This window comes from Brassica rapa, chromosome A10 (assembly GCF_000309985.2).
Source record: "Brassica rapa cultivar Chiifu-401-42 chromosome A10, CAAS_Brap_v3.01, whole genome shotgun sequence".
In the NCBI taxonomy this organism is placed as follows: Eukaryota; Viridiplantae; Streptophyta; class Magnoliopsida; order Brassicales; family Brassicaceae; genus Brassica; species Brassica rapa.
Genome location: NC_024804.2, coordinates 855,538 through 870,468, shown reverse-complemented (window position 1 = coordinate 870,468; position 14,931 = coordinate 855,538). Strand labels below are relative to the sequence as shown.

At 41.2% G+C, this 14,931-nt stretch overlaps 1 protein-coding gene across 2 annotated transcripts; it reads left to right on the top strand.

Annotated features, from left to right (window-relative positions):
• Window positions 1-82: 82 nt before the first annotated feature.
• Window positions 83-14,861, top strand: LOC103844534 (protein SPIRRIG). Of its 2 annotated transcripts, XM_009121330.3 has the most exons (20): window positions 87-1,073; window positions 1,300-1,369; window positions 1,517-1,602; window positions 1,838-1,973; window positions 2,052-2,108; window positions 2,251-2,421; window positions 2,562-2,753; window positions 2,876-2,941; window positions 3,275-3,389; window positions 3,536-4,701; window positions 4,812-5,511; window positions 5,633-5,735; window positions 5,839-6,953; window positions 7,048-8,698; window positions 8,865-9,027; window positions 9,115-11,888; window positions 12,135-12,443; window positions 12,583-12,889; window positions 12,985-13,131; window positions 13,230-14,861. In XM_009121330.3, the coding sequence occupies exons 1-20, from the start codon at window positions 886-888 to the stop codon at window positions 14,427-14,429; spliced, it is 10,716 nt and encodes a 3,571-aa protein (XP_009119578.2). In that variant the 5' UTR covers window positions 87-885; the 3' UTR covers window positions 14,430-14,861. The 2 variants fall into 2 exon arrangements, with proteins under 2 accessions (XP_033138277.1, XP_009119578.2); XM_033282386.1 differs by having other exon boundaries at window positions 83-1,073; window positions 8,865-11,888.
• Window positions 14,862-14,931: the final 70 nt, after the last annotated feature.

Genomic DNA, 14,931 nt, shown 5'->3' with positions numbered 1-14,931 from the left:
GCTGGTCCCTATTTTTCTTCATATTTACAATTTAGGTCTCATGTATATATTTTAAGTTTCCGCTATTAGTTGCATAAAACAAAGTTAACAATTACGTCTAGGATCCACAAGTAGTTGAATAAGTTTCATATACAAAAGACATAATATACTCATACATCTAGTATATAAAACAAAATTAAATAATAATTATGCTCAAAATTTTTTGAGCGAGTCAACTTATGTTACTTTCACGTATAAATTGTCAAATGTATTTAAATTCAAGTGGCTTATTATTTTTTTCTTATACATTGGCTGATTGTCTGCGCCATCGGTTTGGGAGAGTCTTATACATAATTTTTAATTAGATTATAATAGGTCAATATAGGAATGAAATATTATAATGGGTATCAAACTAATATAAAACAAAAATACGAGGACTAATAACGAAATCAAGCTGGAAATAAGAGAGAGAGAGAGGAACAAACGAAATCGTGTCTAGAGAGAGAAAGTGAGACGACTTGAGCGACAATCAAGGCGCGGAGAGACGCCGTCAACAAACAAAAGAAAAAAAAACAGCACAAGAACAAAAAAAAATAAAATAAATAATAATAACGAAAGAAAGAAAGGATCTTCTTCTTCTTCTTCTCTTCTTCTCTTTGGTTGATTAATCTGTGAAAATCTAAATCACTAATCAAAATTAAAAAAATTAATAAGAAATCGATTTTTATTTTCAGATCTTTCTTCTGAACACGAAACCCTACATTGCACTTCTTAGCTCAATTTCATCTTCTGGAGAGATGAGAAGAGTTTCGAGTTGATCGCAATTAGGGTTGATTGATTGTTCTTTTTTCCGATCGACGACTCGGATCTGGTTTAGTCGTCGTCGTCGGATGAAAGTGGAGAGCCATGAAATGGGCAACATTGCTTAAGGACTTCAAGGAGAAGGTCGGTTTAGCTCAATCCCCTGACGCCTCTACCTCCGACTCCTTCGCCGTTGACCTATCTGCCCCGCCGTCTTCCTCCGCCTCTCCTTCCTCTGCTCACCCCGACGCGTCGTCTAATCATCGCCTTGACTTCAGCTCGTCTCCTTCGAGGTATCCTCTCTACTCTTTCTAGCTCTCTGCTTGATCTGGTTGTGACGTGCATTGTCGATTGCTTTATAAGTGATCAACATCAACTAAGTATTCTCTTTTTTAGATTGCTTTATTTGTGGTGCTAGATTTGTTTATTTGAGAGTCAAAGTCTGCTCTTTTTTTACCTTTTTTTTGGATTTAAATAGTTTAATCAGTTTTATGAATTGGATCCTCTTCTTGAAAGCAGAGATAACCATGAGTTGGAACTGGACTTCAAGAGATTATGGGAAGAGTTCCGTTCTTCAAGCTCTGAAAAGGTTCTTACTTTGATTATCCTTACTCAGTTAAAATCATTTTTTCCGGATTGTCTTACCTTCAATCTTGGGATCTTGTATTCTCTATTACTGGATCTGTCTACTAAAGATTAGCAAATCATGAGTGCTAATTGTTTGTATGTCATGCAGGAGAAGGAAGCCGCCTTAAACCTGACCGTGGATACCTTTTGTAGATTAGTGAAGCGGCATGCCAATGTAGATCAGTTAGTTACTATGTAAGCTCTTCCTAGCTCTTTTTTACCGTTCTGGTTGGATATATGTTGAAGTGGGGTTTGTTGTTTCCAAGTGAAAAATAGCATTTGCACCAAATTTATGTGGTGGGGTATACGTTTTTCTAAACCTGTATGTTCTTCACCTGTCTAGCGGGTCTTCTTCTCTACCTCGTATTCTATGCTCGGAGGTCAGACTTGAAAACATCATCCATTTTTGAAAATTTTGTTTTGATTGCAGGTTAGTAGAAACACATATATTCTGTTTTGTCATTGGGAGAGCATTTGTGACAGATATTGAGAAATTGAAGATCGGCAGCAAGGCAAGGTCACTGGATGTAGCTAAAGTATTAAGGTTCTTTTCAGATGTCACCAAGGTTTGCCATTCTGAATATTGTGCATCTTGACATGTCCACCTCTCTTCTCTGTTTCTAATCCATGATCTCCTCTTGCAGGAGGGATTTAGTCCTGGTGCCAACCTCTTAACTGCTGTTGAAGTACTTGTATCTGCGGTACCCTTTTTGACCTTTTCCAGTTTACCCACTCCATCAAATCTTACAATGCTAAATTTCACACCATCCAGGATGTTGGATCGTTGATGGTTTTATGCCTTATATAATGTGTACCTCCTATCTTTGTATGTGTCATTTTCAGCCCATCGACAAACAATCTCTACTGGATTCTGGGATTTTCTGCTGTCTAATACTCGTTCTCAGTGCGCTTCTAGCATATGATGAACCAAGCAAAAGTAAAACAACTGGTTTGGAAGAGGTATCACCAGACACAGATGCTGGATGCAGAGTTCTTCAGACTAGACGACTTGAGGTTCTGTTTCAACAGTTTTATTCCAAATTTTAATAAGACTACGAATAATTTCTTTGGCTGGATATTGACAACCAAATTTTCATACTACACATATTCTTTATAATTTTTTTTTAAAAAATTTTGCCCTCTTATTTTTTTAGGTGGAGGGTAGTGTTGTTCATATCATGAAAGCTTTAGCAAGCAATCCTTCTGCTGCTCAGAGTTTGATTGAAGATGATTCTCTTGAGGCGCTTTTTAATATGGTTGCCAATGGCGCCGTTACAGTTTTCTCTCAGTATAGAGAAGGTCTAGTTACACTCCATAGCATACAGCTTCACAGACATGCCATGCAGGTATTTTTCGTCCATCTACGTTAGCATTGTGTCATGAACACCTCTCTAACTTCACGGTTGAAACCTGATTGAATAAACTGATGCTTATATTTTCATTTGACATCCTCTCGTGCCTCTTCCAGATCCTTGGAATTCTTCTAATCAATGACAGTGGGAGCACATCAAGATATATACGCAAGCACCATCTGGTATGGCAATGAATTATGCAGACTACCTGAGTGTAGTTTATCGATTCTTGTGCATATTTAGAAGCTTTCATCTTAGGTTTAGGTTACTCTTTCTTGCTAATGTTTAAACTATGTCAAGGACTTGATTTTCAGGAGATTTATGTTGATTTCAGAATAAAAGCAAATGATATTTAGATGTTGTATGTAAATATTTTAGTTTCTTCAGAAGTATAGTATTACAAAGTGACAAGTCCAATATGGCAGTTGAAAAGGTTTTCATTCCCTTTTGTGAATTGCTTATAGTAGTAGTCTATCAAATCTACGAAGCAAATAATTTCTTGATTTCTCTTGCAGATAAAGGTTCTTTTGATGGCTGTCAAAGATTTTGATCCAAACTGTGGTGACTCAGCCTACACGATGGGCATTGTGGACTTGTTACTTGAATGCGTGGAACTATCATACAGACCTGGTAAATATAGTCTACACCTCTAAATATGTTACGAGCGTATGGAAAATGCAACGCGAGAGTAGAATATCCAGTTGCTACATTGTATTTATGGACATGTAATGTGTTTGTATTACGGCTACTAATCGTTTTATATTTTGACTTTGTAGAGGCTAATGGTGTTAGACTCAGGGATGACATACGTAATGCACACGGTTACCACTTTCTTGTTCAGTTTGCCCTGGTTCTATCTTCCTTGCCCAAAAATCAGACTTTTGTGTCCAGTCGTTCATCTGTTAATCAAGATAGTGGTTCAGATGGCTCTGAACTGTTTCCTGATGTAGAAAATACGAACGGCAGGGAAGATGCTGGTTTTCCGACACAAGACTTTTCTCCATCACTGTCGAGATTGCTTGATGTCCTTGTCACTCTGGCTCAGACTGGTCCAGCTGAGCCATCTGTTGGTAGGGCCACACGTTCATCCCAAACGAAGCCAACTGGGCACAGCAGAAGTCGAACTTCATCTGTGGATAGTATATATGATGAAACGTGGGAGCAGGGAAGTAGTAAAGTCAAAGACCTGGAAGCTGTCCAAATGCTACAAGATATCTTCCTGAAGGCAGATAATAAGGATCTTCAGGCAGAAGTATTGAATAGAATGTTCAAGATATTCTCTAGCCACGTGGAAAACTATAGATTGTGTCAGGAATTAAGGACCGTTCCATTACTTGTCCTCAACATGGCTGGTTTTCCTCCCTCGCTGCAAGATATAATTCTCAAAATTCTTGAATATGCTGTCACGGTGGTCAGTTGTGTTCCAGAGCAAGAACTGTTGTCACTTTGTTGCTTATTGCAACAGCCAATCACATCTCAGTTGAAGCACACCATACTTTCTTTCTTTGTGAAGCTCATATCTTTTGATCAACAATATAAGAAAGTCCTACGTGAAGTTGGTGTTTTGGAAGTCTTGCAAGATGATTTGAAGCAACACAAGCTTCTTATGGGTCCAGATCAGTATAGTGGAGTCTCTGATCATTCTGATCCGAAGCCTAGCTCTGGTAGCTTCAAAAAGCACTTAGATACTAAAGATGCCATCATTTCATCACCAAAGTTGATGGAATCTGGATCAGGAAAGTTACCTGTCTTTGAAGTTGACGAAACTATTACCGTTGGTTGGGATTGTTTGATCTCTTTGTTGAAGAAAGCTGAGGCTAATCAGGCATCTTTTCGTGCGGCCAATGGTGTGACGATTATTCTTCCTTTCTTGATATCAGATGCCCATCGAACTGGCGTCCTGAGAGTCTTATCATGTCTAATTACGGAAGACACTAAACAGGTACATAGAACCAGCATCTTGATGTAATAGATTACACCGATGCCGGTATTGAATATATTCTGCGTAATTGGCAAAAATCCTGACTACTCTTTTATTGACTCTCTAACTAGGTCCATCACGAAGAATTAGGTGCTGTTGTTGATTTGTTGAAGAGTGGAATGGTCACTGGTATATCTGGCCATCAATACAAGCTTCATGATGATGCCAAATGTGATACAATGGGTGCTCTATGGCGTATCGTTGGTGTCAATGGATCTGCCCAAAGAGTCTTTGGCGAAGCGACTGGTTTCTCTCTTTTATTGACGACTCTTCACACTTTTCAAGGGGACAAAGATCACATGGATGAGTCTGATTTGATGGTTTACATCAAATTGTTTAAATATCTATTTCGCCTTATGACAGCTGCCGTCTGTGAGAATGCTGTTAATAGGATGAAACTGCACGCCGTTATAACGTCTCAGACATTTTATGAGCTCTTGGTGGAGTCTGGATTGCTGTGTGTTGAGTTGGAAACGCAGGTTATACAGCTGTTGTTGGAACTTGCACTTGAAGTGGTGCTTCCACCATTTTTGGCATCAGAATCTGCGGCCTCTGCTGCTATTACAGAAAGTGAAAAGACTACTTTTGTTGTCACAACCCCATCAGGCCAGTTCAATCCTGACAAGGAGAGAATTTACAATGCAGGTGCAGTCAGAGTTCTGATACGTTCATTGTTGCTCTTTAGTCCAAAAACGCAGCTAGAATTTTTGAACCTTCTAGAAAGTCTTGCTCGTGCCAGTCCGTTCAATCAGGAAAACCTCACATCAGTTGGTAAGAACCATGCCATTGTATTCTTCGATAAATTTCCAGAACCCTATTGCTTTTGGTTTTTCCTCTTACTCTCTCTCCCTCTCTCACCTCTTTATATCTTTTCATAAATTGAAATGAACAGGCTGTGTGGAACTTCTGTTGGAGATAATTTACCCCTTTCTTCCGGGTTCATCTCCATTTCTTTCTTATGCTTTGAAGATTGTGGAAATTCTTGGAGCATACAGGTACGACTTGCTGTATATTTAGTATATATTCAGAATGCATTTCTAAGGTTGTCACATTTCTTCTCTTTGTCTGTTATCTTAATATGTAGTTTTCTTTGTGTAGATTGTCCCCGTCTGAGCTCCGAATACTGTTTAGATATGTTTTGCAAATGAGGATTATGAAGTCAGATCATGCAATAGTTGAGATGATGGAAAAACTAATTCTCATGGAAGACACAGAGTTGGACCATCTATCCCTGGCTCCTTTTGTAGAGATGGACATGAGCAAAACTGGGCATGCTTCTGTTCAGGTGTCTCTGGGAGAAAGATCTTGGCCTCCTGCTGCTGGTTATTCATTTGTTTGTTGGTTCCAGTTTCGTAATTTCTTAACAACCCAAGGAAAAGAATCAGAAGCCTCCAAAGTTGGCTCCTCATCAAGGACCCGCATCTCGAGTGCGCAGCAACATGAGCAGAACATTTTTCGGTTATTTTCTGTTGGTGCTGTAAGCAATGAAAGTCCATTCTATGCAGAACTTTACTTTCAGGAGGATGGTATTCTGACCCTTGCCACTAGCAGTTCAAATTCTTTATCGTTTTCTGGGCTGGAGATTGAAGAGGGCAGGTGGCATCATCTTGCTGTTGTTCATAGTAAACCGAATGCTCTTGCTGGACTCTTCCAAGCTAGTGTTGCAAATGTCTATCTTGATGGGAAACTAAGGCACACGGGTAAACTGGGGTACTCTCCCTCGCCTGTTGGAAAATCTTTGCAAGTAATAGTTGGAACGCCATCCACTTGTGCCAGAGTTAGTGATCTGACATGGAAAACACGCTCATGTTATCTTTTTGAGGAGGTGCTCTCATCGGGTTGCATTGGTTTCATGTACATTCTTGGTAGAGGGTACAAAGGTCTTTTCCAGGATGCGGATCTCTTACGCTTTGTGCCAAATCAGGCTTGTGGTGGGGGGAGCATGGCTATCCTGGACTCATTAGACAGTGATATGACCTCATCGTCGAATGGGCAAAAGTTTGATGGAAGCAATAGACAAGGAGACTCCAAGGCAGATGGTAGTGGAATTGTCTGGGATCTTGAGAGGTTAGGAAATCTTTCCTTTCAGTTACCTGGCAAGAAACTTATATTTGCATTTGATGGGACATGCTCGGAGTTCATCCGGGCGTCTGGAAGTTTTTCCCTCCTCAATCTGGTTGACCCCTTGTCCGCTGCTGCTTCTCCAATTGGAGGTAGATTGTGGTCGTAAATACTCATTTCGTTTTATGTATTTGCATCTGATCTGATTTTGTTGTTTGACTGATTCTGCTTTTTCAAATTGTTTAGGAATACCACGTTTCGGGCGTCTGGTGGGAAATGTATGTATCTGCAGACAAAGTGTGATTGGCGATACCATCCGCCCCGTTGGAGGAATGACTGTTGTACTCGCGCTTGTTGAAGCTGCCGAATCTAGAGATATGCTACACATGGCTCTTTCATTGCTTGCCTGTGCGCTTCGTCAAAACCCTCAGAATGTGAAGGATATGCAAACTATCAGGGGATATCATTTACTAGCTCTATTTTTGCGTCCCAAAATGACTCTATTTGATATGCAGTCTTTGGAGATATTTTTCCAAATTGCTGCATGCGAAGCTTTGTTTTCAGAGCCAAAGAAGTTGGAGAGTATACAGAGTAATATTAGTGTGACACCTACGGAGACTATATTCGAAAACAGTTATGAGGATCTTGGTCTTTCGAGGTTCCGCTACGAAAGTTCCTCAGTTGGGTCTCACGGGGATATGGATGACTTTTCTGTTCCCAAGGATTCTTTTAGTCATCTTTCTGAGTTAGAAACAGACATCCCTGTTGAAACGTCAAACTGCATTGTCTTATCTAACGTGGATATGATTGAGCATGTCCTCTTGGACTGGACCCTTTGGGTAACATCCCCTGTTTCCATCCAGATTGCTTTACTTGGGTTTCTAGAAAATCTGGTATCAATGCATTGGTACAGGAATCACAATCTTACAATTCTGCGAAGAATCAATCTGGTGGAACATTTGTTAGTGACACTTCAGAGAGGTGATGTGGAAGTTCCGGTGCTAGAAAAGTTAGTTGTTCTGCTTGGATGCATCTTAGAAGATGGATTCCTGACTTCTGAGCTTGAAAATGTGGTTAGGTTTGTGATTATGACATTTAATCCACCGGAAGTGAAGTCACGAAGCTCATTATTGCGCGAGTCAATGGGAAAGCATGTAATTGTGAGAAATATGCTTTTGGAAATGCTCATTGATCTCCAGGTGACCATAAAAGCAGAGGAACTTCTGGAGCTGTGGCATAAGATAGTCTCGTCAAAACTAATAACATACTTCCTTGACGAAGCTGTGCATCCTACTAGTATGAGGTGGATCATGACTCTTCTTGGTGTTTGTCTTGCTTCTTCTCCAAACTTCTCCCTTAAATTTCGGACAAGTGGAGGTTATCAGGGGTTGATGCGGGTACTTCAGAACTTTTATGATTCCCCAGACATATATTACATACTGTTCTGCTTGATCTTTGGGAAACCTGTTTATCCAAGATTACCGGAGGTTCGGATGTTAGACTTTCATGCACTAGTTCCGAATGATGGAAGCCATGTCGAGTTAAAGTTCATAGATCTGTTGGATTCGGTGGTGGGAATGGCTAGATCTACTTATGACAGGTTGATCATGCAGTCAATGCTCGCCCACCAATCTGGAAATCTTTCGCAGATCAGTGCTAGTCTTGTGGCAGAGCTTGTAGAGGGGGCAGAAATGACTGGGGAGCTGCAAGGGGAAGCGTTGATGCACAAAACGTATGCAGCACGTTTGATGGGTGGCGAAGCTTCAGCTCCTGCCGCTGCGACGTCTGTTCTCCGTTTCATGGTTGACCTTGCAAAGATGTGCCCTCAATTCTCTGCTGCTTGCAGGCGTGCAGACTTTGTTGAAAACTGTGCTGACCTTTACTTTTCCTGTGTCAGGTTGGCATCACCAGACCTGCTGATATAGTTTTTTCACCACCTACAAAATATTGATGATTTTCGTTAGCTTTTTGAAAATAAATTATTTTCCTATATCTACTTAATAGTCGTTAAATAGACTAAAATTATTTTCATAATTTGCGCCTAAAGACTATTTGTCCTGTAGGGCTGCTTATGCTGTGAAGATGGCGAAACAGCTCTCCGTGAAGGCAGAAGAGAAGCATATAAATGACGGTGATGATAACGGCTCACAAGGAACATTCTCTAGCTTGCCTCATGACCAGTCCACCAAGACCTCCATCAGTGCTGGAAGCTTCCCTCAAGCGCAGGTCAGTCTTAGTTCTGAAGAAATGCCTTTACCGGCAAATATTGTGGTTAATGATAAGATGGTGAACATTCTTACACCACCACCGCAGGACTCAAGTAAATCATTTCAAGGTGTTGAAGATATTAAGAAACAAGATGATAATCATGTCGGCCCTGTATCAGCTTCAAGTGAAAGGGATTTTCCAGATCTTAAAGGGAATGCAAATCAAGTGCAGGCAACAGATTCTCAGAGTTCTGCATCTTTCCATATGATCGAGTCTCCCCTTCTATCTGAAAAATCAGGCCTCAAAGTCTCATTCACTCCATCACCATCTCCGGTTGTTGCACTTGCATCCTGGCTAGGCTCTAACTATCATGAATCTAAAAGTTCTACAGTGGGTTCTCCTTCTCTTGAATCCTATGTCTCTGGTACTGAGGTTGATGCGTCTTCAGAACGAAAGTCAGGCTCCCAAGGATCTTCTGCTGCCCATGCCTTCTTCACAGTTACCCCAAAACTTCTCCTTGAAACAGATGAAACTGGCTATGGTGGCGGGCCTTGTTCTGCCGGAGCGAGTGCCGTGTTAGATTTTATGGCAGAGGTACTTGCCGACCTAATGACTGAACAGATAAAAGCTGTACCGGTTCTGGAAAGCATATTGGAAATGGTTCCTTTCTATGTTGATCCTGAAAGTGTGCTGGTCTTTCAAGGCTTGTGCCTTAGCAGAGTCATGAACTATCTTGAAAGGCGTCTCTTGCGTGATGATGAAGAAGACGAGAAGAAATTGGACAAGAGCAAATGGTCTGCGAACTTGGATACATTTTGCTGGATGATAGTGGACCGTGTTTACATGGGTGCTTTTCCTCACCCCTCTGGTGTTCTTAGGGCTCTTGAATTCCTGTTGTCGATGCTGCAATTAGCTAACAAAGATGGTAGGGTTGAAGAAGTCACTCCTTCCGGGAAAGGTTTCTTATCCCTTGGAAGAGCAACAAGGCAGCTTGATGCTTATGTACACTCTATCCTGAAAAACACAAATAGAATGGTACTATATTGTTTCCTCCCATCATTCTTGATAACTATTGGAGAGGAGGACCTACTATCACAACTGGGTTTACTTGTTGAATCTAAGAAGAGGCCATCTCCGAATCCAGCTGTTGATGAATCTGGGATTGACATCTCAACATTTCTGCAGTTGTTGGTCGCAAACAGGAGAATCATATTCTGCCCAAGCAATCTTGATACTGATTTGAGTTGCTGTCTGTGTGTGAACTTAATCTCCCTATTCCTTGACCAGAGAAAGAGTGTGCAAAACATGTCACTTGATATTGTCAAATATTTACTGGTACACCGAAGATCTGCCCTCGAGGATTTGCTCGTCACTAAACCAAACCAAGGACAAAAAGTTGATGTTTTACATGGCGGTTTTGATAAGTTGTTGACTGGGAATCTACCAGAATTCTTCAAGTGGCTTGAAAGCTCGGATAAGATAATTAACAAAGTTCTGGAGCAGTGTGCTGCAGTAATGTGGGTACAGTACATAGCTGGCTCAGCGAAGTTTCCTGGTGTCAGGATAAAAGGCATGGAAGGTCGCCGGAAGAAAGAGATGGGGAGGAAATCGCGAGATATGTCGAAGCTGGACGTTAAACACTGGGATCAGTTGAATGAGCGGAGATATGCGCTAGAAGTACTGCGTGATGCCATGTCTACTGAGCTTAGAGTCGTTCGGCAAAACAAATATGGTTGGATACTTCATGCTGAGAGTGAGTGGCAAACTCATCTCCAGCAGCTTGTGCATGAGCGTGGAATATTCCCAATGCGTAAATCCAAAAGGTCTGAAGATCCCGAATGGCAGCTCTGTCCGATTGAAGGTCCGTACAGAATGCGCAAAAAGCTTGAACGATGTAAGCTAAAAATTGATAGCATCCAGAATGTTTTTGATGGAAAGTTAGAACTTGGGGAAATTGAGCTTCCCAAAGTGAAAAATGAAGATGGGCCAGTTATTTCAGACACAGATTCCGAACCAGCTTTCCTGCTCAGTGAACTTTATGATGAGGCGTTTGTGAAAGAGTCAGATGATTTTAAAGATGTCGCTTCTGCCAGAAATGGATGGAATGATGATAGAGCTAGTAGTACAAACGAAGCAAGTCTTCATTCTGCTCTTGACTTTGGTGGCAAATCTAGTACAGCATCTGTGCCAATAACAGACAACACACTTGCAAAATCTGAGGCTGGCTCTCCAAGACATTCATCTTCTGCTAAAATGGATGAAACTAAAGGCGAGGAGGAAAAATCAGAGAATGAACTGAATGATGATGGTGAGTATCTGATCAGACCTTATCTGGAGCATCTTGAAAAGATTAGGTTCAGATACAACTGTGAGAGAGTTGTTGATCTCGACAAGCATGATGGAATCTTCTTAATAGGGGAGTTCTGTCTGTATGTGATAGAAAACTTTTATATTGACGATGATGGGTGTATTTGTGAGAAGGAATGCGAAGATGAGTTATCTGTTATTGATCAAGCGTTGGGTGTGAAAAAAGATGCCTCCGGCAGCCTGGATTTCCAGTCCAAGTCTAGCACATCTTGGACGACAGCAGTGAAAACGGGAGCTCTAGGGGGAAGAGCAGTAGGCGGAAGAGCATGGGCATATGGTGGGGGTGCTTGGGGAAAAGAAAAAATGGGCACGACTGGTAACTTGCCGCATCCTTGGCGTATGTGGAAGCTTAATAATGTTCATGAAATATTAAAACGTGATTACCAGCTGCGTCCGGTTGCCATTGAGATATTTAGCATGGATGGATGTAATGATCTCCTCGTGTTCCACAAGAAAGAGAGGGAAGAAGTTTTCAAAAATCTGGTTGCCATGAACCTTTCAAGGAACAGCATGTACGGTATTATCGTTATTTTCATCTCGTTTCTGTTTGTTCCTCGCACTGGGTTGAGCATACTGCAGTTGTTTCTTTTAAATATTTTATAGCAGTTCAATGTTCACTAGGTTAATGAATAAGTTTATCAGTCAACGACAATGAGTTGCATGGGATGGGTGTTCTTTTTTAAGCTTACTTCTCAAAGACTAGATTCTGTCTTCATTGATCTGCAAAACTGTTATTTATTCTGTTATTTTTTTCCCAGGCTCGACACAACTATTTCAGGATCAGCAAAACAGGAAAGTAACGAGGGAAGCCGCCTTTTCAGATTAATGGCAAAGTCATTCTCGAAAAGATGGCAAAATGGGGAAATCAGCAATTTCCATTACCTAATGCATCTCAATACCCTAGCAGGACGTGGATACAGTGATCTCACGCAGTATCCGGTATTTCCATGGGTTCTCGCAGATTATGAAAGTGAGAGTCTTGATTTGTCAGATCCAAAAACTTTCCGCAAACTTCACAAGCCAATGGGTTGCCAGACACCTGAAGGAGAAGAAGAATTTAGGAAACGGTTTGTGCTGTGCATCTTAAACTTTTTTATAGTGCACCTTCCCCTTGTGTTCTTTGTTATACATCTTAATTTTTTTCTTTTTTCTTGTTAAGTGGATATGGTTTCATGCAGCATAATTCTTTACTTTCTCTGTTTTCAGATATGAGAGCTGGGATGATCCTGAGATTCCAAAATTTCATTACGGTTCTCACTATTCAAGTGCTGGAATTGTTCTGTTTTACCTTCTTCGCCTCCCACCGTTCAGTGCTGAAAATCAGAAGCTGCAGGGCGGTCAGTTTGATCATGCTGATAGACTCTTCAATAGTATAAAAGATACTTGGCTAAGTGCAGCTGGAAAGGGAAATACATCAGACGTAAAAGAACTCATTCCTGAATTCTTCTACATGCCAGAGTTTTTGGAAAATAGATTCAGTCTTGATTTGGGTGAAAAACAGTCGGGAGAGAAGGTTTGTGCCGATTCCAGTTCTTTCAATGGTGCTTGAATGTACCATTTTCCTTTCATATAGTGTTGATATATATTATTTCTTCTGCGTAATTTTAGGTTGGTGATGTCTTTTTACCTCCGTGGGCGAGAGGTAGTGTACGTGAGTTCATCCTCAAGCACAGAGAAGCGTTGGAGTCAGATTATGTCTCAGAAAATCTGCATCACTGGATAGATCTCATCTTTGGGTACAAACAGAGAGGAAAGGTACACTTTTCATTTTGCCTCTAGCCAAGTAAAATGCAGAAACTAAAAGTGTTGCCATGTTATTTACTTTTCGTTATTGGAATGTTGTTTATTCTCAGGCTGCAGAAGAAGCTGTAAATGTTTTCTATCATTACACGTACGAGGGAAATGTTGATATTGATGCAGTTAGCGACCCCGCATTGAAAGCTTCCATACTAGCGCAGATTAATCATTTTGGACAAACTCCGAAGCAGCTATTCCAGAAAGCTCATGTCAAAAGAAGAACAGACCGAAAAGTTCCTCTCCACCCTCTGAAACATTCGATGCATCTAATTCCTCACGAGACACGTAAATGTCCATCTTCTATAAGCCAAATCACTACTTTCCACGACAAGGTGCTCGTTGCCGGGGCTAACTGCTTCCTGAAACCCAGAGGCTATACCAAATACATAACATGGGGGTTCCCAGACAGGAGTTTGAGATTTATGAGTTATGATCAGGACAAACTGCTATCAACTCACGAAAATCTCCATGAAAGCAACCAGATCCAGTGTGCTGGTTTTAGTCACGATGGACGCATTGTGGTCACTGGAGCAGAAGATGGTTTAGTGTGCGTGTGGAGAGTAAGCAAGGATGGCCCGCGTAGTTCACGACGTTTACGGTTAGAAAAAGCCCTGTGTGCTCACACAGCTACAGTCACATGTCTACGTGTAAGTCAACCGTACATGATGATCGCAAGTGGGTCAGATGATTGCACAGTTATAATATGGGATCTCAGTTCGATGAGTTTTGTGAGGCAGCTTCCTGACTTCCCAGTTCCCATTTCAGCAATCTACATAAATGACCTTACCGGGGAGATTGTAACTGCGGCTGGAACTGTCCTTGCGGTTTGGAGCATCAATGGCGACTGCCTTGCTGTGGCTAACACATCGCAGTTACCATCTGATTCAGTATTATCTGTAACAGGCTCGACGTCTTCTGACTGGCTTGAAACAGCCTGGTATGTAACTGGTCATCAGAGTGGAGCAATCAAAATATGGCGGATGATACATTGCACTGATCCGTTGAGTGCCGAGAGCAAAACAAGTAGTAGCAACAGAAACGGAGGGCTGAATTTGGGTGATCAAGTGCCAGAGTACAAGTTGATTCTGCATAAGGTGCTGAAATTCCATAAACAACCGGTCACCGCTCTCTATCTCCCGGGCGACCTGAAGCAGTTACTGAGCGGCGATTCAGCTGGACAATTGCTTTCATGGACATTGCCAGATGAGACATTAAGAGCTTCGTTGAAACAAGCTTCACTGAAACAGGCGTCATAGGTTTAGGATGTAAAGCTGAGACCAGACATTCCCCATTGGTTTCTTTGGTTAGAACCGAGAGAGAGAGCTGGCGAAGTGACTTGAAGACAGGACCAAGTAGTAGGAAGAAGACCAAAGTCTGAACAAAGTGCTGGCTCTGTTGCATAAATGGCTTGCAGGTTAAGAGGAAGAGAGCAAGGCGAGCCAATCTCGCTTGTGATTGCCGGTGAGTTTTCAGGATTAGGAAGGAGAAGGAAGATGAGGTTTGGTTTGAGAATTTGTGTAAATAGATTTCTTCTTGAAAAATCATTGCAAATAGCAGAAGGCTGGGCATATTTGTATTCACAGACCCATGTGTATTTTGTCAGATGCTGTTCTTGTATTGTTTTAATAGTTTGTGACCTTTTGTATTCTTCATCGTTTGCCTCAATGTCAATGGTATTGTTTTCTGTTCTTGATTTTAAAGAAAGAGTGAGATAGATGGGTAAGTAAAATCATTCTGATAAAGAAGAGATTCAAGTTT

Coding starts and splice junctions, on each gene's coding strand:
- LOC103844534 (XM_033282386.1), top strand. CDS start 886: ATGAAATGGGCAACATTGCTTAAGGACTTCAAGGAGAAGGTCGGTTTA. Junction 2,422..2,561: donor TTCAGACTAGACGACTTGAG/GTTCTGTTTCAA, acceptor TTATTTTTTTAG/GTGGAGGGTAGTGTTGTTCA. Junction 5,512..5,632: donor GGAAAACCTCACATCAGTTG/GTAAGAACCATG, acceptor TGAAATGAACAG/GCTGTGTGGAACTTCTGTTG.